Below are 26,695 nucleotides of genomic sequence, written 5' to 3'. Positions count from 1 at the left end.
AATAAGCTGCTGGCCCTCGCCGTGCTGCCTCTGTTCCCGCCGGGGGGGGCCGGGGGTGGGCAGGGGACGAAGCTGGGCCGGAGGAGACCGTGGGGGAGCTCAGCCCTGCACTGCGGTTGCAGGGCCTGCCTGGGTCTTGGCGTGACCTTTGCTCTTTGAGCATCGGATCCAGTGATCAGATTTTCAGGTCCGGGCTCGGATTTCGGGCAGAAGGTGTCTGATTTTCAGCGTGGTTTCCCAAGATGCTAATTCAGGACCCTGCTGCAGCAGCTAGAGCTTTACTGTCCCTTCTCCACCCCTCGCTTGCCCGGGAGGTGCCCATCGCCCCAGCCAGCCCCGTGGCGTGCCCTCGGCTTTTCTCTTCTCGCCCTTTGCGCCTGCTTGGAAATGCTGGTGCTTTGTCTCTCTCTGCTTCAGCCCTCCCAGAGGCTTAGTGGCACGGCATCGCGGTGCTCCGGCTCTTCATCTCTCTTCCCACCTTCTCACCTGCTACTTAAAAGTAACCCCAGGTTGCTCGAGCTTTTGGCTGCTCCAGGCAGGTCTCAGGCTGCACAGATGCTTTTTAACTGGTGGTGGGAAAGCCGCTCTCTTGCTCGTGCCATCTTGCAGGCTGTCACTGCTACAGGCAGCCACGGGACGCAAGGACAAGTGAGAAGATGGCTTGGTCCTCGAGCATCTTCCCGTCTCGCCTCCCTTCTGCAGGGGCTGAAGCCCCCGCCTTATCGTTGGCTCTGCAGGCAGAGCCGGGCCGTACCCCAGGGGAGGAGGACGGCTCCAGACATGATCTGCTGGCTGTAAAATTCGGGGCAGGGTGTCTCGTTTGCTGCGTGAGGTTCCCAGATCAGCGTGGCACCTGTACAGCCTGCCTGCCGGTCCCATGTGCCAGGAGAGCCGCCTCAGCGCCGGCTGCATATAAAACCGTGCCGTGACATATCGCTGCAGCTGGCAGCCAGCAGCGTGCGATGCCGAGCTTCCCCGGGGTTCCCAGCCCAGCGCTGCCTGCTCCAGAGGGGCTTTTTGCCGGTGCTGGGCTCTCCCGTGGGCACGTGGCTGTGCCGGGAGCACGGATCCGGCATGGCCTCCGTGATGGAGACAGCCTGGGGGTGACCCGGGCTGGCAGGGAGCTCGTGCTCCAGCCTGAACCTGAGTTAAATATTATTCCTGCCTCTGGAGCAGGGAGGCTGGTGCAAGGAGGGAGAGATTGGTGCAAGGAGGGGGATTGCAGGGAAAGGAGGGCAGGCTGGATTTGTGGCTTGGTGATGCCGGCAGTCGGTAAAACCAGGCTGGCAATGGAGGAGCCCGAGCTGCCGGTGGGATGGGCTGCCAGGCTGTAGCGAGGCTTGAATTGTACCTCGCGAGGGTCGCATCGCTTGTGACAGCCCCGCTGCTACAGAACAGGAGGAAAGCTGTAATAACAACCTGCCTCTACGCGTTACTCGGTGCAGGGGATTTATCCCGTGTGCGGGCAGAGCTGGCAGAGAAGCCTGAGTGCGTTTGCCTGGGGACACTGGGGCAAGCAGGGGTGAATCAGTCCCAGGGAGCCGGGACCAGAAACTTGGCTTGGCTGCGGAAAAGCTGAAAGCGCAGCTGATCTTTCCTGGGTGTCCTGGTTGCAGACGTGGCTGTGAGTCACCGCATCCTGCCTGGAAAAGTGTGAGGACCCAAAACTTTCATAGGAGCAGCTGTGCAGGGCGCTGGTTGCCCCAGGGACGGGTCCCCAGTGGGTCCCGCTGTGCCCATCCCGTTCCCCCGTGGGAGCAGGGCTGTGCTCATCGCCCAGGGACACGGCTGCAGAGCCGGGGGGACCCTTCCCTTAGCCAGAAACTCCCGTGCCCTGGCTCGAGCTACGAAAGTGTGAAGCTCCGCAGCTTGCATTTTCCACTGTGACTAGTGCCGGCTATTTTTAGTTGTCCAAATTAAGCTTGCCTAAATGATGTCTTTTGAGGTTTATTTGAGGGAGGAGGCCTGAAGTGGTGTTATTTCCCAAGTGACGAATTGCTCTTAAATCTGACCCCAAATGGACTGTCTAAAAGTGAAGGGAAGGACCAAAACAGCTGACTCTGTTTGGGCAGTGTTTCCTCCCCGGAGAGCTCCAGGGCACCTGGGGGTGTTTCCTGAGTGAGCAGGAGATCTCCTGGGGGAAGGAGAAAGCAAGCAGCCAAGACCCGCTCACCTTCCCGTCGGGGAAAAAAACAGCAGCATAACCTCATCCCGCTACCTGCTTTGGCATCCCCAGGGATACGCTGCGCCCCTGGGAGCCAGCCTTGCAAACGCCTGTCTGCTCTGCAGAGTATTAAATCCGCGGGCTGCTCTTCCCAGGGGCAGCTTGAATTACTCGGCGTGTGCTGAGTGCCAAATGCAGCCGATCGCGGCTCCCGGAGGAGACGGCTGCTTTGCCTGCTGGAGGAGGAGGCTGGAGCCATGGGTCGGGGTGCTGAGATGTTGCTCTGTAGGTGCCTGTTTTGGGGGAGGCTCTTCCAGGGGTGATGGAGAGGTGGCTGCTCTGGTACCCAGGACATGCTTGAGGGCTGGGTGCAGCTGGTCCCCTGGGTGCAGCCATGGGCCGGGCTCTGGTGAGCCAAAATCCTTCCGCAACGTGCTCCGGCTCCGTGTCCGCTGCTAAATTCTGTTGTGCTAACTCCTGACTCGCTGCCTTTCATCTCTTTCCATTCGTTGCTTCCCTTCTTGGCATTGTTTTCCCACTCTTTCCATCTCTCCCCATCCGTGCCTGCCATCTGCGGACACGTTCATCTTCTGTGCGCTTGGTCTCACCTCGCTGGGCACCAGCTCGGGCATCCCGTACCACCTTTACCCGGGGCTCGGAGCAGGAATGGCTCTTCGTCCTCCTTTCCTTCCCTTCCCTGCAGCATCTGGGTGTTTCTCTGCAGGGCAGCAGCCAGGGGATCCTCTCGCTCCTGCAGTTGAACGTGAAATGCATCAAATCCTTGCAAGATGTTGCAGATCGTGCTTCTGCAGCACGGGGGGGGGACTTGTGCAGGTGTCCTCTGCTCTCTGCGGGCAGATGCAGCCTGGAGCGAGGAGGCTGGAGGTGTTTCCTGCCCTGCCTGGCACTTCCATTCAGGGGACTGTCCCTTTTCCCTTTGGAAAGGACAATGAGGGATCCTCCCTTCCTCCTCCCGCTCTCCCGGATGCAGCTGCCTGCGGAGACCGGCCTCGCTGTATCTCAGCCCCTGAGACCTTGCTGTGCTCCATCCCCGCTCGAGGTGATCGGTTTGAGCAGAGCATCACCAAGAAGGGACCCAGAAAAGCCAGGCAGAGAGCGGAGGGCCTTCCCCAAATCTCAGCCTCCTCACCCCAGGACCCTGTCTGGCTGCCTCCCCTCGAGGGGCTGTGTGGGAGCAGGGTGTTCCCTGGGCAGAACAAGCCCAGGTGGTGCTGGGGGACCCCGAACCAAGCAGGCTCCCCTGGTAGTGAGACTTGCTTTGTGCATTTCCACTGTCCTTGTTGTGCAGGGAGCAAAAACACCTGCCCTGACCCTGCCTGGGGTCAGAGGATGGTGCAAAAGGCTGATGGAGAGGATGATGAAGGACCCCACTACTGCGGGCAGCTGCCCCGGTGTGCATGGGGCAGCCGGGAAAATGTGGGGGCAGAGAAGGAGAACCAGAGCTTTGGGACCGGAGGGTATTACAGCATGCTGAGCGATCCTGGGTAGGATGCCCGGGGCAGGAGGAGGAGGGGGAATCCTGTCCACGCAAAACCCCAGGCGCTAGGTGGGTTTTCCATTTTCCCAGCTGGGTGACGAGCAGGCTCATCTGCCTCCCGTACCCCGGTACCGGCCCAGTGCTGGGCTCGGGTGTCACTGGGGAGCTGCCGGGTCGTGACGCTGGCTGCTCGTTTTCTTCCCCGCGGATTGCCTTGCTCCGTCTGCCTGCCTGCTGCGCTGCTTACTGCCAACGAAACGCCCCTAACACCCGGATTGCGGCAGTAATCTCTGCCCTATTGCTGCTAAAGCTGCTATTATCCCCAGATTAGCGCTGGTGCTTAGATACCCACCTGTATAAATGCCAGTGATAGGCAGGGACTGTTATAAAGCCTCCCATAGCTCCTGCGCCTCCAGGTCCAGCCAGTACAAAGTGGCTGGTGTCCGGCAGTCACCTCGGGTGACCCCGGGGCCGCACCGGGCTCGGCCGTGCCACGCGGGGCTGGTTTGTTCCTCTGGCTTGGAGGCTGGGCAGAGGCGGCAGGGCTTCAGGGCTGGCTCTGCACTAGTGGGGGGCATTGCTCCTTGGGGTGCCGGGTGCTGTGAGCCCCCCCCATGCAGTGGGGTGTCCTTGTCCCTGTTACATCTTGTCCCAGCTCTGTAGCGAGTGTCTCTGCTTGAACTAGAGCTCAACCCAAGCTTGGGACTCTTGGCGTCGTTCTAGGTTCAACAGCAGGGGTTTTTTTGGGGGGACAACCTGCAGGCTGCCCTCCCCCAGCACCATGAGGTGCGATTTATGGGCACAAAGGACATGTGCAGTGGCAAAGCCAGGGGTGTGGGTCAGCGCCGGATGGGCTGGAAGGCACCATCGCACCTGGAGGGATGCAGGAGGTGGAAGCCTCGCCAGCAACTTCACGCCGGCACTTGAGGAAAGGGATATCCCAGTTTCTCTGGGTTACTGGTGCAGCTGGGAGCCTCTGGGGCGTTGCCCAAAGTGCGTGGGGTTCGAGACGCTGTATAAACAGGATGGCAGGTCAGGACGGTGCTGGGCGCCCGGGGCACAAGGGTGTGTGCGTACCTGGGGAGCGCGGAGGTGGGGACGGGCGCTGGGAATGACAGTGCCAGGAATGGAGGTGTTCGGCGCACCAGGGCTCTGCCACCAGATCGGGGCGGCAGTGGCATAGCAGCAGGTCCAGTTGGGTTTTGGGGTGCAGAGGGGACGGTCCCCAGCCGCAGTTGGGAGCGGAGCACGCGGCGCCCGTGAGGATGTCAGCGATGGCGCTGTTGCCGGTACCAAGCGATGCAGCAAACCCCGCGGCCGGGGGGTAAGCCAGCCTCTCTGCGAGGGCTCGGCCTAGGTAGGGCGACTTTTAAATATATCAGCACTTAATTAAAGCACGTTAACGGTTTTAAAATGCATTGACACTTAGTGTAGGCCGAGGACCTGGTAACGCTGGAAATGTGTTAGCTGGCTGTGGATTACCTTGGGGCTGTGGCTGGCGCTCGCGGGAAGCGCCGCGCTAACAAAGAGGCTTTGAAGAGCAGCTCGGGACGGGGTGCGTGTTTTCCCCGTCCAGCCCAGCGTGCTTTCCCCATCCCCTGGCCAGGCTGGGGGTGCTGGGGAAGGGGGTGCCCCTGAAGCGTCGGGGCAGTGGGATGCAGCCACGTGTGGGTGGGAGAGCCAGGGCTGGCGCGTCTCGGTGGGGTGAGGACTGGGCGCTGCGTGGGTCACCCCTTGCGTGGGGTGGGTGCCCGGGATGGGTGCCCCCTCACCTGCAGCCTCTCCCCACCCGCCACGGCAGCTGGCTCCTGCACTGTGCCGCGCTCCTCCCCGGCATTTCACATCCCCCAGCCCTGCTCCTGCGTGCGCAGCTTTCCTTTAATATTTATTTTTCAAGCAGATTCCTGCTATTTACTTAAATAACTGGTTCTCCAGCCACAGGACGCACGGGGTGGTGGGGAGCGGGGACCCTGGGAGCCTTGTGGGGGGCCGGGGGTGTATGTGCACCCTCCTGCGGCATTCTGCCTTATCCCAGCAACTGGCTCAGATTAGCTTTTCCTTCCCCTGCCCCTCCCCGTGCTCTCCTGGCCCATCTGGCTCTCTCCCCTTATTTATTGGTACATATTTTCCAGGCTCTGATTTGCCTCTTCTGCAAAGCTGCTGCTCTGCCCAGATTTGATCTCCCGATGATATCACGGGCTTTGCTCTGCAAGGGTCTAATTTGGTGCCCGGGATGCAGGCTTTCTTCCCTCGTATAAATATTGCCTTTCGGTCTTCTGTGCCTCTCCCGCTCTCCCTCCCTCCCTTTAATTAGACTTCTTACTGCATGGAACAGTTTGCAGTTATATATGGAAAACAGCCTACACTTTCCCAGGAGCGGGGCATGTCGGGAAGGGAAACGGCGAGCAGCCGGCGCGCTCTCCCTGGGAGCGCGTGTGTTTTTCCTATCGCAGACACACTTTTGCCGGCTTTATTTTTTAACCCTTTGGGGCGGGGAGGGGGCTTGCAGCCCCCCCCCCCCCCCCCCCCCCGGGTTGCTTACTCTTCCCCTTTGCCTGGAAAATCCCCTCTCTGCTTGGACTTTTAAATGGAAAAACATGGATTTGCCACTGGTGTGGTCCGGCATGAGGGATACCTGCTAGCCGGGATCGCAGAAGTTACCCAGTGCCCGGCACGCCGCCTGTCTGGGATGTGATCGGGAGTGGGACTGCGCGGGAGCCCTCGGAGCTGAAACGGTTGGGAGCTGTGGGTGCCGGACCCCGGATCCAGGGGCATCCATCCCGTCCCCCTTGCCCACGTGGCGAGGGCGGCAGGAGGGGCGTTTGTGTCCCCAGCGCTTCGCTGTGTCCCCAGGGCTGCTGCCAGCCTCGGGGTCGGGATCTGAGCGTTGGGTCATCCCTCCTGCTGTCCCAGTCTGCTCCTGGGAGCTGCTGTGGGGCAGCTGGACTTGCCGGGGTTCCCCTCTGGTTCATCCCCTGGGGGGACCCCCTGCTCACCGGGCAGGCTGTGCAACCCAGCAAGCCACCGACTTTCCCTGTGGTGTCAAACAAACTCTGCTTCCTCTGCCTCAGTTTCCCTTGCTGTGAACAAGACGGGTTTTTTTTAATTATTACTGCTATTTAGTTTTTGTACGGGCTTTTTCTCTTCACCAAGCGGGGCAGGAGGAAGCATCTCATCGCAGTGCTCTGGCAGAGAAGGTTAGTGCTGCGCTCACCCAGATGCCTTCATGGGTCTCGGGGCACCCCGAGATCCAAGAGCTCAACTTCTCCTGGCTTCCAGAAGAAGCAGATGCTTCTCCCAGCTGCTGCTGGGAGGAAGTGATGGGACCTATTTTAAGCCCCCAGGGATCTTCAGGGTAGGAATCCCCTGTCCCTGTGTAATACTGCTAAAAATATCATGGCTGTACCCATGTGTCCTGGCTGATAGCTCTCTCGTTCTTTGGGGGTTGTTTTGCTTGTGAGGCTCCCTCGTGCTCTGTAGGTCGGTTCTTGCCTGCTGGTTTTTACTTTATTTTAAGCTAAGCTGTTCCTTCACTTGCTGAATAGGGTGTAGAAAGGTGGGAGTCAGGACTGCCGGGATCTCCTCCCTGCTCGGGGGCTGGGAGAGGGCTGATGCTGTGCTCGGGTGGGTTGTTGCCTCAGTTTCCCCATCTGTGTAAGGTGGAAGGATGTGCAGGGAGTCAAGTCCTGCGCCCGCTGGAGAGCACCTGCACCCGGTGCCCATGGGCTGCCCCATCCGACGGACATCCACGGGTGCCAGGGCAGTGGGGATGGCTGAATGCACCGGGGCTGGGCTGAGCCGCCCGGAGCATCCCTGCCTCTCCCCTTGCTCCCCTGAGCAGCGTGGTGCTGGGCCGGCAGCGAGGGCTGCGGTTGAGCTGGGTTGGGCTTGGCTTTGCCTGAGCTCCCGCCAAAGTGCCAGTGTCCTCTGGCTGTGCCTCTGTCCCGGGAACAGCTCATGAGGTCTCTGGAGCAGAGAGCGCCCGTCCCTCGAGGCAGGGCTCTCTGCTCTCCCCATCTTGCTTTCTGCACAAGTCCTTGGCTTTAATCCTGTCCTCGTGGCCCCTGCCCTCTCCTCCAGCCGCCTGGCCAGCGCGGATGGCTGCTCCAGCCATACTCTGTGCATCGGTACTTCTGCTCCGCAGGGGCCGGCTGGGAGAACCCCGGCTTCCAGCATCCGTGTGCCCCGCGGGAGCTGGGTGAAGCTGTGCGGGGACGGAGCGTCTGACTGGGGATGGGACCCCTTGCCCACCCGCCCCGACGGGATCGTGGGGTGTCATCTCCCTTCTGCAGCAGGGCACCAAGACTGATGGGCATCCAGGTGTGCCGTGAACTGGGAGGATCCAGGTCGGTCTGAGCGCAGGGCTGGGATGTGACCGTTGCTCGACGTCCGTCCCGGGAGCAGCCCAGCCGGCGTGGTGGTGCTGCAAGAGGAGTTTGGGAGACGAAGCCACCACGGAGCCCCAGGCCTTGTTTGCTGTCTTATTTCTATCGTCAAGTCCTGTTCCCCTGTTTCGAGTCAGCTGAATCCCAAACCTTTCCCTGCGTTGCATTGGACTTGTTTGCTGTAGGCTGTAAAACGGCACTAAGACGAGCCCAGGAGCGGGTCTGTCGTGGGGCTGAAGTGCAGGAGGAGAGGTTGACCCCTGTGAGCGGAGAGGCCATGGGGTGCGTGGGGGGCAGCCTGGTGGGAGCGGTCTGCCCTGGACCCCTCCCCATCAGGGCACCGCAAAACAGATTCAACTGGAGAGGAAAAAAAAGAGCTGGAGTAAAGAGTTGCCCGATACGTGCCAGTTGATGCCTTATCGTCCAGCAGCGGGTGGCCGGTGCCCGCTGTGCTCCGTGAGGAACCTGTTTCCCAGTGCTGACTGGGAGGGAGAAGGGATGGATGAAGCTTCGTGCTGGGGTCCAGCGCAGCCCCCCGGTCCAGCAGCCCTGGGGCTCTGCACCACGCCAGCTCACCCTGCACCGGCCGCCTCGGCGAGGTGCCCGGTGCTGGCAGCGGGAGGGGATGCTGTGTGCTTCTGAAGGCTCGAGGGCTGCAGGTATTTGGTGGTGCAGAAGAGGCTGGGGTTTGCTTTCTGCATACTTCTGCGTTCCTCCACTGGCTGCGCTACCTTGTAAAGCACAAAAGAATAATGAGAGGAGCTCGGGTGATTTAGTGCAGGCGCCGGGAGAGAAATACCAAGGCCTTAGATGGAAACATTCCCCTTGACAGCTCGCCTGGAGACTCCCTCCTTTTTCTTTTTTCCACCCCCCCGAAATTCCTGGGCCGCTGCACCCTGCAGCACGGGGAAGCCCGGGGACGTGGGCAGATTCCTGAGCCCCCGGCACGAGGCTCTGGTGGCTGCGCCAGTGGCTTTTGCACGTGGATGCGTCGTGCCAGGGCCCGGGCAGCAGGAGCCAGGAGCTGCCCTGGCCCCTGGGCTGGCAGCGGGCTCGGGGCAGCAGGTTTTGGGAAGCCGCGTCATGGATCCCTGCATCCGTGCTTGTTCCACACCTCCGCAGCACGCCCGGTGCTCTCCTGCCTCCAGCCTCTTCCCTGCCTTTCACAAGAGCTAATTGCTGCCTTGGGCATGCAAAAAAACCCAACAGTTTTCCTACCTTCGTTAACAGGAGGCAAAATACTAGCAAAAAGGGAGCCACGGCAGCTGTAATTAGTGGGCTGATGGCAGCTGCTCGCGTTCCCTGTGGAGTGGCCTGCAAAGGGAAATGCACTTTTGGAGAAGGTTGCGCAGAAGCCTTTCACTTGTGCCTTCCCTGTGCCCTTGGCCCCGGTGCGTGTCTCAGGGCAGCCATCCTTCCTTTTGGTCCCCACAGCCTGGTGGGAGGCAGAAGAGGAAGAGGATGGTGTGACGGTGTGACGCTGCTCGGGGTGGGATGATGCTCTGGTTTCTTCCCCATCCGTGGTCGCTTCAGCGCCTGTGTTTGTGCATTGTGGGGACGAGCGTGCAAACCCAGCCGGGGGGGGTGACAGCTTGTCCGGGGACGTGAGCCCTGACTTGTGCCCTTGCACGCGGCAGCCCTCAGTGCATATGCCGGCGGTCGTTGTGCACACAGAGTACGCCGTGTGCGCTAGCTGCGCTCTTGGCACCCGAGCGAGCGTTCACCCCGCTCCTCTCAGCGGGGAAGCATGTGCCTCGGCAGAGGTGTGTGGGAGAAATACTACGGGCTGTGCTGTCCGTGGGCTGGTGCAATTCATGCTCCGGCGGCAGGGGAGGGCGGGGAGCTGGGGCTGGTGGTGGTGACATCTTGAGGCCAGCAGCTCCTTCCCGCGCCTCTGACAACACGTGTCACTCGGAGCCAGCGACCACGCGTGACAGCGTTACACGTTGCCTACGGTAACCGGGTGTTTTTTGCGTCTGTGTGTCTGTCCCCACCTTCGCGTCACCTCCGGCATCCCAGCTCGCAGACGGTGAGGTGTGTAGGAGTCGGCACCGCGTGGGAGTTCGGGAATTTTAACTTGCTGCGTTGCGGAGCTGCCGCTGCGCCTGCAGGGCCGGCGGTTCCCCCCGCGGGGATGCGGGAGGAGAAGATGCTGCCTTTCCTGGGGCGCTGCCGCGGGTTAGCGTAGGAGAAGCCCTGAGCTCCTCCTGACCCCGCAGCGAATTTCCACTGGAGTTGGTGTTCGTGTAGTGAAAACGCTGGCTCCCGGGCTGCAGCGTCCGCCCTGTGCTCTGGACTAAGTCACTTCTGCGCCGTGACTCAGTTTCCCCTGGCATGGTGTTGCTGCCACTGAGCTCTGCCAGGGCTGTGCGAGGCCTCAGCACTTCCTGGGTGTTTTGCTGGCTCCTTTTCCAGCTGCAGTGCCTTGGGGGGAGCATGTTTAGTCCCCCCCAGCCTTCAAGATGAAGGCTGTGAGCTTCTTCCCCCGCTGCACTGCAAGGGAAATGAGAGGGTCTTGCAGTCATTGGGGTCTCCTCCATCCCAGGATTTTGGCTTTTGCGTTTACCTGTCCCCATGTGTAGCACCCTGGGGTGCGGCAGCTGTGGGGTGGGTGTCGCTGGGGGTTTCCTCACTAGTGGGTGCCGGGGTGGCCCCACCGGGGAGGGAAATGCCACCGTCCCCTCCCCTGGGGTGCTGTGCAGCCCGCCCTGAGGCAGTGTGCTCCACGAAGGAAGCGGATGCTGCGGTGGGAGGAGGCACCAGCGAGGAGGTAACGTCCTGTGGGCAACGCAGGTGCCTGCCCAGGGGAGCCCCGACGGGGGACGATGTCTGGTCTCGGCACCCAGGGCCCGGGGGAAGGAGCAAGGAGAGGTGGACGCCAGTGTTACTGGGGGAAGAGGGACAGATCCTGCTCCCTCGCTGCACGGGTGCTGGCGCAGGGTGCCGTGAGTGGAGCACATGCCTGGGGAAGTCTGTCCGGGGTGTTTCAGGCTGGCCTTGTTCCCCCTTGCCTCTTCCACCCTCCCCTGCTTGGGGCATGGCCCCTCTCCGTGGTGTCGGGGTGGAGGGTGCCGGTTCCCGCACCGTAACCTTTGCTGCTTGCTCTAAGGGCTGCGATCCTGCACCTCTTCCTTTCTTGGCTGCGAGCGAGTGCTGGGGGAAGCGCTTGGTCCCCAGGGTGAAAATCCTCCCCAGGATGCACCAACGGGCTGCGGGCTGTACCCCTGCCCCTCGGGAACCGGCCACGGCCCTCTGGAGCGTGCCGTTTACTGCCGTGAGTCATCATCTCAGCTCTTTCCACCCATCTGTCTTCCGAGGAGGTGATAACGCCCGGTAGCTCTCTGGGTGTCCTCCCTGGGGCACCCCAGCCGCCCAGCATGGAAGGGGTTAAGCACAGGGCCGGCTAGCGGGGAAGGCTTGCCATGGGTGTTGCTGGGAACAAGCAAGCATGCACACTGCCATCTGCACATTGCGATTTGGTGAGTGTGCAGGGGAGGGGCCCCCAGTCCCTGGCCCGGGGGTGCCGCAGCCCCCCGCTTCATGGGGAGAGGTGGGGGCTCTGCTGCAGCTCAGGGTGGGAGGTGGGGGGGGGGGCTGAGGGGGGCTCTGCTGCTCAAAATCCACCAGGCGTCGGTGTTGTCGTGGCCTGGGGACTGCTGCTGCTTGCTCCATGTCGCCCTGGGCATGTCACTTCATCTCAGTCATGCCTCCGCCACGGGAAGCGGACCTGGCTTAGTCCCTTAGCCCCAGCAGGCACCAGGGTGGGGAGTCGCATCCCTCCACCCATGCCTGCCAAGAGCAGCATCTGCCCAAGGCTCTCCTCTCTGTCGAAACTGGGCAGGGCGTGTTGTGCAATGGTCCCGGTCAGACGCCCCGGTCCAGGGAGCCCTCCGTGCTCCCCAGCGTCTCCCTGCACGCTTGCTCCTTCCCCGCTGCGAGGGGCTGCAGCAGCTGCCCGGTGGGGTCCCTTCCCCTCCCAAAACACCCTCCACCAGCGGCAGCGCTTAACGTGTCTCTCCCAGTGAGTTTTCTTGGCAGATGCAGCCACTCCGGTGGCTTGTCAGCTCCCTCTCCCCTTTGAGCATCGCTCCCATGTGGGACCACGGCTCCCAGCAGCTGATGGCGGGTGCTGAGCGATGGTGGGGTCCGTGCAGTGGGAAGGAGAGCCGGGAGAGCTGCACAGTCTCTCCCAGGACACTTCCCAGCCAGCAGGCAGTGAAAGGTGCTTCAGGCTCGTTTTTCTGCTTTAATTGGCTACTTTGGCTTTTGGAGCCCATGTGCCCGTCTGGAGAGTCGGTCTGTCTGCGCAGCCGTGCTCCGGGACTCAGCACAGCCTCTCCACTGGGGATGGAGCTCAGCTTTTAATTTTCAAAGAGAAAAATCTTAAACCCAGGGCACGAAGGGTAATTTCGGGGGTTTAGGGTTTTTTTTTTTCTCCCCACTTGGCAACATAAACAGCATCCCTGACAGCTTTACATTGAGTTTGCCATGGCAACCTCCAGCAGCTGAGTGTTTCCAACACCCCATCCCCAAAGCAGAAGAGGAGACGAAGGGGCAGGACAGCCCCCGGGCGAGGGGCGGCGTGTGGGGCTGGGATGCGGGCAGCCTCTGTACTGATGCAGCCGGGCAGGTGCTTGGGGAAGGTGATAAACTTTGATCCAAATGGCCTGAGGTTTGCTCAACGGGCCTGATCCTGCCTCGATGAGCTGCCCTGCCAGCCCAGCGGGGTTTGTGGCTCTGGGCAAGGGAGGTGGTAGCTGGTGTTGCTCTTCCTTGACACGGTGCTTTCTGCCCTGGATGGTGGGAGATGTCCAGGCTGGAGCGAGGTGCAGGGGGAGCTGAGCTGAGGTGCAGATTTCCCCCTCCATCATGGGTGGAAAAAAAAACCAACCAAAAAAACCACCTGAGCTTGGTCAGGGCTTGCTCCGTCTCTGGTCATCTGCCAGGGTGGATGGGGTGGTGCTCACGTCTGCCTGCCGGGGTCTGGTCTGAGTGCACTGAGCTGAGCAGGGAGGGTTCGTGCTCTTGCCCAGTGGCCCAGCAATAGCTGCTCAGGCAGCAGCTGCAGGCTGGCGTGTGCTGGGCTGCTGGTGCTGTGGGCTGTGCCGCCGACATCGCAGTGAAACTGCTCGTGGTTTGGCTGAAGGTGTCACGTGTGACATGTCCAGCTGATTTTTATTTTTTTTTTTTCCTTGTCCCTCTCCGAGCAGCCCGCTTTCCTCTCCCCCATGCTTAAAAGCCAGCAGGTCCCTTTCCTTGTGCCAGCAGCCGCTCCGCTGCCCAGGGCGGGCACACGCAGAGGGCTGCTCCGGCACTGGCCTGCGGCCACTCTCCCCAGCCAGGATGGAGGTGTAATGCAGCCGTTTATTATTCTGGGCAGGTTTGTCTGCAGCATGACATCGGCTTCGCCGCTCCTCGCCAGCCGCTCCCTCCTTCCCGGAGCATGCACGCTCCTTCCCCCAGCTCACACCCCGGCCCACGGGTCGAGAGGGTCCGTGTCCTTTGCCACTGCCACCCCCAAACTCCTCCTTGTCTGCAGCTACCCTTATCCTGCTCGGGGATGCTGTTTGGGAGGTGATGCAGCATCGCCAGTGGCTTGGGGTCCCGTGCAGCCAGTTCCTGCCAGGGCAGGGCAGTTGGGCTCCTGCTCAGGCTCTCCCACCTGGGCTGTGTTTTCTTGCCCTGCGTGCCAAGGGGACCCTCGGGGACCACTTCTTCCTCTCCAGTGCCTAGGGGCTCTGGAAACTATAAAGAGTTCAGGACAGCCTGCTGAATGCTGCTGGAGTCATTAGGAGCTTGTTAGAGCATCTGCTATTAGGGAAGCCTGAGCGCAGCTCTCCGCTTGCCTGGGATGGATCTTCCCAGCCAGACAAGGAGCGTGGGAGCCTGTCCTGTGCCGCTGGGATGGGGCAGAGATGGGCCAGGAATGGGGCTCTGACCCGGCTGATGCTCTGACCCCAAACTGGGGCTGGAGGAGGATGCTCAAAGCTGATGGCAGGAGCCTTCCTCTGCCACGGTCCGTCCTTTCTTCTTGACCAGCAGAGCAAGTCCCTGGGGCTGGTGCTGCTGGGGGGAAGGAGCCTCATGGCTGGTGATGATCAGTGCCCCATGGGCTCCTTCAGGGGTAATTACGGACTAGGCCGTTATAGTATTAATTAACTGTCTTTCTCTTAACCTTTGAGCTCTCCTCAGAAGATGTTAGTTGCTATGAAAGAGGAAAAAATTAGTGTGTTGAGGTGGGGGGAATTATCTTTTTTTTCTCTTGATCAGCAGGAGTCTGCTTAATTGGACCTGCTGTCTCCTACCTCCTGCTGCCGGCAGCTTTCATGCCTTTAAGCGGTAGATGAGCTCGGCTCCGCGAGGAGCCGCAGGGTGACCGAGCTGGGCATGGGCAAGGATGCTGGTGCCCCAGCTGATGCTGCTGATCTCTGCTTTATGGGGCAGCAGCAACGCTCTGCCCCAAGGGTGCAAGTTTGGGTGCCCCAGGAGCTGCAATGCTGTGGGGAGAGCATGTCCCTGCGCTCCCCATCCCTTTGCTGCCTGCAGCTGGTGGACAGGACTCTCCCATGGTGGTGGCATCGCTGGTGTCCCTGAGGTTCGGTTGGTGACTGTCGCCTCCTGATAACGCTGCCTGGGCGTTGCTGGCCGGGAGGGGAGCTGCTCGCAGGGGCCAGGCCTTGGGTTGGGTGTGCAGGGAGGGGTTTGCTTTTTTTTGGGGGGTCTTGCTGCCCCAGGGGTTGCAAAGCTGGCATGACCGGGGCTGGAATCGGGGTCGTTTGCTGCGGGGTGATGCTGGGACGGCCCCATGATGGTCTGGTGCCCGTCTGTGGGGTTTGCGAGGGCTGGTGCATCCCATGTGCTCCTGGGAAGCAGCAGTGGGTGTTTTCCCTCCTTCCTCCTGTTCTTGTCTGGCTGCTTGGCTTCTCTGGCCGCTTGCTCTGCCACCTCTGGACCTCTGTCTCAGTGCTGATGCTGCCTTAGCGGCCATACTCCTTTTGTTATTCATTTATATTGCTCTAGGAAAGACTTTATTTTCTCTCCATAAAGAGCCTCCCTTGCAGGCTCTTTGCCTCTGTAGTGCTGGAGAGGTGTCTGGGAGCATTGCTGCTGGCATCTGAGCTTGGGAGCAGAGCTGGAGGGCACCTTGGGTGAGAGAAAGCCCTTTCCCCCTCTGGCCCATGCTGCTCTGCCTGCTCCCTCCGTGCCCCTACCTGTCCCTAGCACCCGTCCTCTCTGCCCAGAATGCCAGTGGGGGACCCCAGACCCCAAACCCCTGGGAAAGGGGGGAGCTGCAGGATGCTCGTGGTCGCTGCCTGGCTGCAGCGCTCGGGTCTTGCTGGTTGAAGTGGTTTTGGGGCTCGCCTGCCCTCGCTGGCAGGTCTGGGGCGGAACCTGGCTGGCAGCGGTTTGGGGCTTTGAGAGTTGAGGCTGAGAGCCCGCTCGCTGCCTGCGAGGGGACAGCATGAGAGCTTGCAAGCAGAGTACAGAGGGCTTCCTGAGACACGGTCTGAAAGGGTCATTAATGCAAAAGCCTCTTTATTTTAGAGAAACATGCAGGTTTTAGTAGCTTCTCTGGTTCCTGCCAAGTCTCTCTGCTGATTAAAAGTCTGCTGGGTGCTGCGAGCCCCTTTCCATCGGTGCCAGCAAGCGTGGTGGGATGCTTCCGCTTACCTGTTGGCAGTGCAGTAAGCTGGCGCTCCCGCCCTGGGACGGCAGCCTGCAGAGGAAGCAGCTGTTTTCCACTGCCGAGATGTATTTTTAAACCAAACTGAATGGGAGCGTTTTTCTGGGCCGGGCAGCTTGGGGTTGAGTGAAGAACCACCTGAGCGCCCTTCCTGCCCGGCCCCGCGTGCTGCTGGAGCTGCTGCCGCCGGTTTTCCCCACGGCGTGGCCGAGTGCCTGTGAAATGCCCCGGTCCGTGCCAATCCCATCTGAGCTCCCTGCAAGATCAACTTCTGCTCGTCTGGGTTTTTTGGTCAAATCATGCTGACCCCCGGGGCCGGGTGAACAAGCCAGCACCTCCAAACCACGTTATTTCCAGCGGGCACCCACCCTCGGGTGCTGTTGCTCCTGCTTGTCTATCCCATGGGGTGCATGCATTTATTAGCAGACCTCCTAATGCTGGTATTTTTGTTTCCCATCCTTGTTTTTGCAGTTCCAGTTGCTGTGGTATCCAGGGAGCTCTCCTCCTTCTGCGGGAGATGCACGCTGGTCGTTGCTAAGGTCGCCTCCGCGGTAACATGCACATCCTGTTTACACCTTTATCCGGAGAAGTTGGGCTCGGTTAGAGGCACCCGCTTCACCCGGGCAGCCCCCAGGGAAGGGGCCGCACTGAGCATCCCCCCGCCGGACCCTCGAGGGAGGGCACTGCAGGAGCCGCGAGCCGGCATCGCCACCACCGTGCCGGCAAGATGACGAACAACGTGGCCGACCACCACCCCGGGAACTCGGTTGCTGAAGGCAACCATGAGGGGGACTTTGGTTGCTCCGTGGTGGAGCTCAGGAACCTCATGGAGCTGAGGAGTGCCGAGGCGGTCGCCCGGCTCAATGACTCCTATGGCGGCGTGCAGAATGTCTGCAAGAGGTTGAAGACGTCGCCAGTTGAAGGTAAGTGGCCGTCCTGTGGTCTGCAAGGTGGGACCACTCGCTCGGGTCCAGCCGGTGCCTCTGGGCTGGAGCCACGCAAGGTTCAAGCTGGTGGCTGGAGGGTGGTGGCTCAAGTAAGTGGGTTTACGAGGCTGAGCTCAAAGCGTGATCCCATTGCACCGGGCATCCATCACGAGCCTCGTGGGAGATGGGTCCCTACATCTTAATAAAATTATCATTTAAGGTAGAGAAGGAGGAAGAAGAAAGAGAAGCATCTTCCCTGGGGTTTCCCCCGAGGTGTAGCCCGGAGCCCTGTGTCCTCTGGGAGGATGGAGCGGAGGCGAGATGCGGGCAGGGGCGAGGAGCTGACGGGGCATAAGAGGGGTGCGGGGGGGGCTCCTCTCCCCAGCCCAGCTGCTGCCCCGCAGGTCGGCACCAGCCTTTCCCCTGTTTAATAATTTACAGCGCTAACGGCAGGGCCGCGTGGGGTGTGGGTGAAGGAGAGTGTAAAGGTTGGAGCGTGCTTGGGGAGGTGGCCAGGCTGCGTGGAGCTTGTTTGCAGGGTGTTGGTATCTCAGCCAAGGGATGGGCAACGCCTCCCCAAAGGGGAGCGCTGCTGGGGATGATGGGGAGATGCACGTGGGCTTCCCCCGGATCTGTAGGGCTTCTTGAGCGGCTGTGGGAGCGTAAAACCTGGTTGGGTGCTTCTGAGCATCACAGGTTTGAGCGGTGGCAGCGATGGTTGCCTGCGGGTGCCAGGTCACTTTTGGGAGGCTTTGGTGGAAGGATGTCACCTCTCCTCCCCATGGCCTGGCCTTTCCAGGCCCCCGTATCGAGGGGTAGGCGCTGGGGTGGCTGCGGGTGTCTTTGCATGACAATGCAGCCCTTCCTTGGCATTAAAAGGGGTACAGGGGGGACAGACCCCCCCTGCTTACAGCACCGAGGGTTTACCTGGGGCTGGGAACAGCACTGGCAGGATGCGGCCCCGCGGCGGCTGTGTGGGATGGGGGACGTGGCTGCGCCTCGGCTCTGAAAACTTGTGGGTTATTATTAGTGCCGTAAGCTGGGGATTAGCGTGTTTCCCAGCTGTGAGTGGGACCGGGAAGGGGAGACAATATCGGGATGTCATTAGAGAAGGGGGGGAGCCCCGGTGGAAATACCAAGTCCAGGTCGCAAAACAATGCGCTTGGCCCTGCCAAACGGAGAGCGTGCTCCTTTGGGGGTGGGAGGGGAGGGGAGGGAGGGGAGGGGAGTGAACCCGACAGGCTCTGCTTTGGCCCCATGCTCTTGCTGAGGGTGAGGCGAAGGGCTGCCCTTCGATCCCGAGTGCTGATCCCAGTTCCCAGGCGCTGGTTGGCATCGCCGTATCCCATGCCCCCAGTGTATCCCTGCCTCACCCTCTTGCTCTGGAGGTGAGCTTTGTTGCCTGTCCCAAACCCCGTCCTGTTGAGCACAGAGAGCAAAGAAAGGTTATTTCCGATAAGTTGGGATTTTTAGGAAGAGCGAAAGCCCAAGGCAGCCTGTGGCACCTTCGTCCGATCCCATTGGAGCGGGACGTTTGGCTCCTGCTGTGCCAGGGCTGCCTTGCCACGGGTGCCTACCTGCGAGCCCAATACACGGCATGACACCGCCACGGTGCCACAATGAGGGAAACCCCAGCAGGTCGGGAAGCTGCAAGGCAGGAGCGCGTCCCCTGCTTCGACGCATCCATAGGCAAAGCCTGAGAAACGGGGAGTGGGGTCCTCAGGCGACTGCTCGCCCCAGGGAGCGCAGCGCAGGTGAGCTCAGGTTGTGTTTGCAGGTGGGATGCCCCAGCCGGGGTTTGCCGAAAGATGTGCAACCTGGGGAACACCAGCTACGTCTTGGCACATGTGGTGTGGGGCTTTTTCCCTCTGGGAAGCCCTTTGCAGAGAGCTGGGCTCACTCAGACTTGACCCCGAGCTCCCCGCTGCCTGCAAACCTCTCCCGAGCTGGCACTGCCCAGGCAAAGCTCGGGAGCTTTGCTGGACCCATGGGCACGAGACGGGGCACTGCTGCGTGTGCAGGCACTGGGTGCGTGTCCCAGCTCTGTGTTGCAATAGGCAATGCCATGTGGATGACTGTGCCCGGCCCCATGCTCGTTATCCCTCTGCTCATTATCCCACTGGGACGGTGCACAGTTCCCGCCCCGCGTGGGCAGGGAGTGTGTGGCCCTGTGCTCTTCCTGGGTGTCACGGGAGGAGGCTGCTGGCACAGCAGAGCCTGCCTGGGGAGTCCCCCAGACCTCCTGCCCCGCCATAAAATATGGCAGCCCGTCGTCGGCAGTGTCTGGAGTGGTTTGATCCCATCTGGGTGCGTGCGGCTCCTGCCCCTCAGTGCTGCTGCTCCTCTCTCCGTGCTGCAGCGTTGGCTGTCCTCAGTCGAGCCTGGCACTGTCCCCGTGGGCAGACGCTGGCCACAGTCCCCCTTGGGGACTGCCTTCACCCCGAGGGCTCCCTTGGGTGGTTTGTCCTAGCAGGGTGGGATCTCTCTGCACTATTGTTCAGGGAGGGTCTGGCCAGCATTGGTGTAGGGGTCTGCTGGGACCTGCTGCTCTGGCTCTTGCCCTAAAAGGTGTCAGTGGACCCCAACCCCGTGGGGCTATTCCTAAAGGGGCTTGGTGATGGGGTGGCTCGCTGCTGGGTGCTGGCTTTCCACCTCCTCTATCAGCCCGGTCCCTGAGGCAGGTCGGGCAGGGTGGGAAGGGGAGCGGGGCGAAGTACAGGCGGCTTCGGTGAGTCACCGATTAGAGCATCTCCCTTCCTTCACCCCTGGGTGACGGGTGTCAGCAAACGCCGCCCTGACTGCTGGTAGCGGCTCCCCGGGGCTGCTGCCTCCTTCCCAAGCCGGGACGAGGAGTCTGCTCTGGGGGCTCCTTGCGTGAAGGTTTTGCTACCCAAAAGCAGCTTTCCTGGGCTGCAGTGCCTCCCCTCTAATCAGGGACCGGTGACTGCACCGGAGTTTTGTTCTCCTGCTGTCACTTGTGGCCTCCATCCAAAATTTCTAATCCACTCCCCCGCTAATCGGTCCCCCCCAGGCCCTGCAGTGGCCACGGCCAGCGAGGGATTTGCTGGCAGCCCGGACCCGCAGTGCGTGCCTGGAGTACGTGCCCATGGCTTCTGCTCTTTGCAGCTCTCCCTGTGTCAGCACAGATAAATTGAAAGCCCCCCCTCCTTCCCGGTTGCCCCAGGAGGGTGGGGGGCAACTCTCGGGCCGTGTCCATGGGTGGGACATGGGCTTTGGAGGAGCCACGTGTGCAACCTCCCCTGCCCCGTGACAGCATCCCGCATCCTCGTGCGGGAGCGCGTGTGTGCCCGGCACGCCTGCCCGCGGCACACGCCGTGCCTCCCTGGCCCTGGCGCCGGCATGAGTCAAGCCGCCGCAGTTAGCCATATTTTCCATCCGTCCTGCCGGAGACGTTGGGCGGGAAGCGTTCCGCATGGGTTGGGCTCGGGGAGGCCGTCGGGGCTCGGAGATCCCAGGATCCTGCTGCCCCGTCACGGCTGGGTGGGGACACCCAGGCCGCTCTTGCCAGCGCATCCCCTCCCTGCAGCCGCGGGGTGTAGTCGCAGCAGAAAGGGGGATGTGTGGCGGGGGGGGAATGGGATTCATCCTGCTGCTTCCTGCTGGCTGGGATGCAACGGAGCTGGTGGGGAGGTGTCCCCTGAGTGAGAGGGCTCGGTCCCCCCGGGAGGGCATCGCTGCCAGGCTGCTCCAGGCACCGGGAGGTGGCCAGGGCCGGGGTTACGGCCGCCTGCCCGGTGCATCTCGGGAGCTGGCAGCAGCCCCACGGGCCATCTTAAGGTGGAGAGCCGGGGGGGCTCAGCACGGGGCTCGGTTAAGGTGGTGCTGGGCAGGGGAGGCTGCTCTTACCTTGGACCCCGTCAGCTTTTTAATGGCTTTGATGCCCCTTTCCTCGCTCCCACCGCCCCTTTTTCAGCAGCAGGAGCAGCCCCGTGTCCTTCCACCAGCTCCCCGCGGGAGCTCGCCTGGCCGCACTGCCCCAGCCTCTGTGATCGTGATGCATCCGTGGGGCTCGGCCGAGCTCGGAGACGCTCCTGCTGCGCCGAGTCGCTCTCCACCGCGGCTGCTCCTCTGAGCTGGCAGGAGAGAGGGATCAGGTGGCTCCGACAGCTCCGAGCGCCGCTCGCAGTGCCAGATTTATGGCTAATTTGATGCAGCATGTAAACAAGCCGGCCAGTGCCAACTGGCATCAACTGGCACTCGGGCGCTTCGTGAGGCTGCAGCACCGGGGAGAGGCGGCTTGGTGTGCTCGCCCCGGCCCCCGCACGCTCTCCTGCCCGCGGCTCCGGCAGCGTCCTGCCCCACCGGTTGGATGTCCCCTGCCCCATGGGTGACAGAGGAAAGCCCTGCCTTGGCTCCCCCCTGCTGGCACCTCATGCCCCCCATGCAGGCGTGGAGCTGCTCCTTATGGGGGTCCCACCGGTGCTGGTGGGAGGCAGCGGTGGGATTTGCCCTCATCTCCATCTCTCACCTCTCCAGGCCTGTCCGGGAACCCGACCGACCTGGAGAAGAGGCGGCAGGTCTTCGGCCAGAACTTCATTCCTCCCAAAAAGGCCAAGACGTTCCTGCAGTTAGTGTGGGAGGCACTCCAGGACGTCACACTGATCATCTTGGAAATCGCAGCCATAATCTCCCTGGGCCTGTCCTTCTACCACCCTCCAGGCGGTGACAATGAACGTGAGTCCCTGGGGTCCCCACAGCATGGCGGGGTGCCCGGTGGGGGACCCACATGAGCTGCCATGCCCAGCCATGTGGGAGCAGGGCTTTGGGACAGGTGCTGTCTCTGGAAGGTCACCCCGTGGGTCCCTCCTCCACCCTGGTGGAGATGGAGCTGGGAGCTACTTCTGCTCACCCTTTAGGTGGTGGCTTCTCCCTGTCCTTGGGGTCCTTGGCATGGTCCCATCCAGGGACCTGCGCTGATGGATGTGTCTGGGTGCAGCTGGCACCACGGCATGGCTCGGAGCTGCTCCTTGCTGCTCCCCCAAAAGATGCTCAAAGCCCAAGGGGTCTGTCTGCTCCGGTGGCTTCCCAAGTCCCGTTGGGCTTCTCTTTTGGTTTGGGCATGGAGGGACAAGGCTGTCTGTCCCCTGGTACCTCCCCCCGACCAGGGAGTGCTCCTCCCAGCCGTGACACCCCACGTGTGGCTGAGCGACAGCGTTGGGTGCGTTTCTCCTCCCCGGCCCTGGATCTCTGTATCGTTGGAGGAGTCGAGCAGGGGCAGGGATCCGGAGATGCAGGGAGATGGTGACTCACTCGAGGGTCACGCAGCAGAGAGAGGGCTGGGTGCTGCAACTGGAAATAGAAGCCAGTTGTCCCGGCTCTCTCAGCCCAACCTCTGCCAAAAATGAAAAGCAAAAGAAAAGGGGGGGGAGCCCAAATGCCTCCAGGGATGTAAAAACCCTCTCCTGAGAGCAGGGGAAGCCCTTGGACCAGCTCAGGGAGGAGGAGGGAGGAGTAACTGTCTTCCAGGCTCTGCTCTGTGCACCTTACTCGGGGGAAAGCAAACTTCTCGTTGTGCAAACGAGTTCTCCCCTCTGACCACAGTGTGCGGCCAGTCGACGGGAGGCGTGGAGGATGAGGGCGAGTCGCAGGCCGGCTGGATCGAGGGGGCGGCTATCTTGTTTTCGGTGATCATCGTGGTGCTGGTGACCGCCTTCAATGACTGGAGCAAGGAGAAGCAATTCCGGGGCCTCCAGAGCCGCATTGAGCAGGAGCAGAAGTTCACGGTCATCCGCAAGGGGCAGGTGATTCAGATCCCGGTGGCCGAGATCGTGGTGGGAGACATCGCGCAGATCAAGTACGGTGAGTGGAGGCAGCGGTGGCTGGGGTCTGTCCCTCCACCTCGGGAGCCTCGGCGGTTCCTTCTCTCTGCTTTGCCAGCCCTTTTGCCTTGACGGGAAGCGTGGCTCCTCTGGTTACTCCATTTTGCAGCGTGCCGTGGCCAGGAGCAATGGGAGATGCTCCACTGACCTTGCTGCTTGCTAGCCTGGAGCTGGGCTGGCAGAGCTAAGCCGGGCTCTGCACACAGGTTTGGGTTGCTTTAGTGACCTGCTGGTCTCGGAAATGATTCATTTTCACAACCATGTCCTTGTTGGTGAATGTCTCCTTAGCAAGGAGGAACATCATCTTAGCAAGGAGATGTAGCCCTTGGGCTAAACTAGGTCCTGCTCCTTGTTTACCAGGGGGTGTGCTCATCCCGTGCAACTCCTGGCAGGAGGGAGATCAGTCCGACATGGTGTTCATTTTCACATAGGGCTTTTTCCTTCCTCGGCAGGTGGATGATGGGATCGTGTAACGGTTTGGATGTATCAGGAGGCTTTGGGAAGGATGTGGTGTTAATTCAGTAAAGCCAGATGGGGGAAGCACTGTCTGATTGAGCAAACGTCCTCACAACAAATGCTTTTGTGCATCAGTGAAGATTTTGGAGCTATTGGATATCATCTTATAATACCCATCTGTCTTATAATACCCATCTGTTGCTTCTCCTCCCTCTAGATTTGGTCTGAGACTGAATTTTCAGTCCTTCTGGTGACACACGAAGCTTCCTCCTGGGACGGGGCAGGCAGGGGTGAGCTGGGGCTGCCCGGGCGGGGGCTGATCCCCCTCTTTGCTCCTCTCCTAGGCGATCTCTTGCCAGCAGACGGGATCCTGATCCAGGGCAATGACCTGAAAATAGATGAGAGCTCGCTGACCGGGGAGTCAGACCAAGTCAAGAAATCACTGGAAAAAGACCCCATGCTGCTGTCAGGTGAGGATCCCGGGTGGCTCTCGCGTGGTCGGGGCTGGGCTGGGTTTGTGCCGTGACGGAGAGGTGGCTGGTCCTGGGTCCCGTGTCCCAGCGTTGGGGAGGAGATGGGGACTGCGTGCCGGTGTCCTGTCTCACCGTGGCCTTCCTGCTGTGCCAGGTACCCACGTGATGGAGGGCTCCGGCAGGATGGTGGTGACTGCCGTGGGTATCAACTCCCAGACGGGAATCATCTTCACTCTCTTGGGTGCGGGAGAAGGAGACGAGGAAAAGAAGGTGAAGAAAGGTAAGGAGATCCACTGAACCTGCTTTTTCCTCTCCTTTTGCCTTTCTCCCTTTCCTGGGAAGCATCCACCGGTGTGCAACAAGCTACACCCACATCCGTGGGACACGGTTGTGTGTTAGTGCCTGTGACCCAGGCAGGTACGGTGAGCTCTCGAGGCGGCGGGGGGGATCCCTCCCTGCTGCCCCTTCGCCCGCAGCGCGGGGATCGTGCTGCCTGAGGAAAGCCCCCCGTGCACGCAGACCTCCGCTCGCCAGCTCTTTCGGACACGGCTCCAACTCTCTCTTCTCCAGCCGGCTGCAGCCTGGAGTTGCAGGGTGGGGGGGGTCGAGGCTCAGAGGGAAAAGTGGCCGATAGCGATGCCCCGTGGTGCCGTGGCACGGTGCTCATTGCCTGCCCGGCGGTGGGAAGGTGAGTCCTAGCTGTCTGCAGGAAGTTAGTAGCCCATCCAGAACCTTGAGGACTTTGCTGAAGATCTCTGCTGGTATCCCCTGAGCTCCCTGGGGAAGGAGGCGAGGCGCAGAGGATGGCAAGAGGGAGAGGAGGGGTTGTGTGCTGGGGAGCGGAGGGTAGGAGAGCAGCCAGGTGGGCTGAGGTGTTCCCTATCGTGCTGGGACTCAAATGCTTTCCTGCCTCAGCTTTCACATCTTGCTGCTTATTCCCCTGCTCTGTGCCAGCTCCGATACCAGCTTTAAAGCCAGCATCGGTACAAGCCAGGCTTGGGAAGCTCCTGCTCTCCCCCGTGTCCCTGCACCCCTGTTCAGCAGGTCTGGGCTCACTGGGAGCAGCCACGAGGTACGAGGAGCTGGCAGGAGGGAGCTGCCGGCTGGCATCGCTGGCTGCGCAGGCGTCCCTGCGCCGGGGAGCCCTTCCCGGGAGGCAACATCAGGCGGGGAGAGGCTTGCCGGGCCGCTCCTGGCAGCCGTTTCGGCTCTGGGCCGCGTGTACGCTGTGTTTCTCCAGCTCTGCTGCCCGGGGCGGGTGGCTGGCTCGCATCACTGGGGTTCAGTGGTTGTGGAGCTCTTGGGCTTTAGCTGCCAGCTTGGAGGTGGGAGTAACGGGGTGAAACGTGGGAACGGCTCCGCTGTCAGAGCTGAGCAGCAGCTTCCCAGGCACCCAGGCGCTGTGCTCGGTGTTTTCCCAGCCCCCAAACTCTGTTGCTCAGCCCCGCAGCAAACCCAGCTCTGTGCCCTGTGCCTTGCAGCCCTCGATTTGGGAGCGAAGTGGGGCAGGGGGCTTCACCGGCTCATCCCCCCCCACGGTGCTGTGGGGCGATGGGAGGAATCGCACAAGGCTTGTTCAGATTGCAGCAGCCCTGCGCTCCCCGTGTTGTGGAGGCACGTTGAGGACCCCTGCGCGTGGACCTTGCCCACCACAGACACGAGGGGTAGAGCCCCCCACTACGGGAACAGTGCTGCCCACAGCAGGGGACAAGTCTGTGCCTCCTGGGTGGATCCGCTTGTGCCCAGTGGCAGCGGGAGGCAGGGAGCGCTGGCGCTTGGTATGTGCTGCACGGAGGTTGAGCTCCGCTTGTGGTTTCTTCTCCCCAAGGGTCTGAGACACCACTGGCACCCTTTGAAGCACTGACCGGGGTTGTAGCGGGTGCTTTGCAGATGGGGAAGTCTGAAGCCTTGGGGACGGGGAGTCGGGGAGCTCCGGAGCCTCCCCGGTGCCATGAGCCGCAGACCAAGGCACACGTGGTGTCCGGAGGGTGACTGCAGGGTGCTGAGCCCTGCGCATGGATGCCGCTGGAGCGGTGCACGGCCCCTTGGAGCAGGGCCAGCCCCAGGCTGTCCCATCAGCTGGACGTTGAACGTGGGTCCATGTGCTCAGCCCTCCACCCTTTCTCTCTTTGAACAGGTAAAAAAACCGGAGCCCCCGAAAATCGCAACAAAGGTAACCAGCCTCTCCATCCTTTGAACCAGCACCACACTAACTACCGAGCATTCCTCCTTCCTTCCTTCCTTCCTTCTTCTCATCAGTCTGTGCTCTTTGCTGCTCCGGCGGGACTCTCGCCTCGTTGTCCTAGGAGAGGGTGCAACGGTCCTGCAGCCAGCGGCCCCGGCACGGCATCGCGGTGGCTGTGCATAGCTGGGGTGGGGCTGGCCGGCTTCCTCTGTAGCCACCTTGCCCCTGCATGGGGCGAGCCTTTGTGCAGAGAGGACAGGGCTCTTCCAGCAGCCCAGACCATTGGCAGAGCATCCCTTTCTTGGGGAAAATCTCATCCATGTCCATGTGAGCCGCAGCTGTGGCTCTGAAGCCCTTGTGCCCCCCAGAAGCCGTCCCTCTGCAGGGTTTGTGTTTGGGCACAGCTGGGGGAGAGACTTGAGTCCCCTCACGCCATTCCCGGGATGAAACGTCCCATAGGGCCTGGCCAACACGGCGGTTGCACCCTCTCCTCCCATGGCCTCGACTCCGTGAGCGTCTCCTCGCCAGTGTTTCTCACACTGTTCTTTGCAGGCTGTGGAGGAAGCCCATTTCTGCACCTCTCTCTCCACCTCTCTCTCTCTTTCTCTCTCCTCTCAGCAGTTTGAGTTTCCCTCCTTCCCGTCAGACTGTGTCTGGGTGCTTGTTTTGTCCGTGTCGGGTCTATCGTAACCATGGAGGTGTCCGATGTGGAGCTGCTGTGAGCTCTGGGGTGTCTCGAGCCATCGAGCGGCAGCAGCCAGGAGGGGACAGGTCCCGGGGCAGCTGCAGGCAGCTATGGGACCACCACTGCTCCTCCAGCCCCGACAGCTGAGACGGAGCCTCTTGGGGGGGGGGTCCCACCCTCTCCCTTTCCTATCCCTCTCCAAAACTTCCAGCTGACCTGGGTCTCCCCGATGCAGACCTTCAGCTGGACTAGACCAATTATAGCAGCTGAAAGCCTGGCTGTCTCGGGTCCTAAAAACGTGATGGATGGCTCAGGGCTGGGATTCAAGGAGCTGGCTCACTCCTCTTCAAACTCCATCCGAATTTCTAACCATCCCCCTCCATCTCACCCCCTCAGTCG

At 61.3% G+C, this 26,695-nt stretch overlaps 1 protein-coding gene across 5 annotated transcripts in view; it reads left to right on the top strand.

Annotated features, from left to right (window-relative positions):
• ATP2B4 (ATPase plasma membrane Ca2+ transporting 4) overlaps nt 1-26,695 on the top strand; it is a 53,630-nt gene that overhangs the window by 5,853 nt on the left and 21,082 nt on the right. For 4 of the 5 annotated variants that reach the window (XM_072844978.1, XM_072844982.1, XM_072844979.1 and 1 more), the window contains exons 2-7: nt 16,203-16,654; nt 21,155-21,352; nt 22,220-22,477; nt 23,298-23,423; nt 23,581-23,706; nt 25,564-25,599. In XM_072844978.1, coding sequence (XP_072701079.1) covers nt 16,459-16,654; nt 21,155-21,352; nt 22,220-22,477; nt 23,298-23,423; nt 23,581-23,706; nt 25,564-25,599 — 940 coding nt within the window. In that variant the 5' untranslated portion in view covers nt 16,203-16,458. Of the gene's footprint in view, nt 1-6,269; nt 6,860-16,202; nt 16,655-21,154; nt 21,353-22,219; nt 22,478-23,297; nt 23,424-23,580; nt 23,707-25,563; nt 25,600-26,695 lie in introns of those variants that run through there. The other variant, XM_072844980.1, reaches the window with a different exon arrangement.

The sequence above is a fragment of the Ciconia boyciana genome, chromosome 23, assembly GCF_034638445.1.
Source record: "Ciconia boyciana chromosome 23, ASM3463844v1, whole genome shotgun sequence".
Classification (NCBI taxonomy): Eukaryota; Metazoa; Chordata; class Aves; order Ciconiiformes; family Ciconiidae; genus Ciconia; species Ciconia boyciana.
Note: the sequence above shows the minus strand (reverse complement) of the source record. Positions and strands in the feature narration are given on the sequence as shown.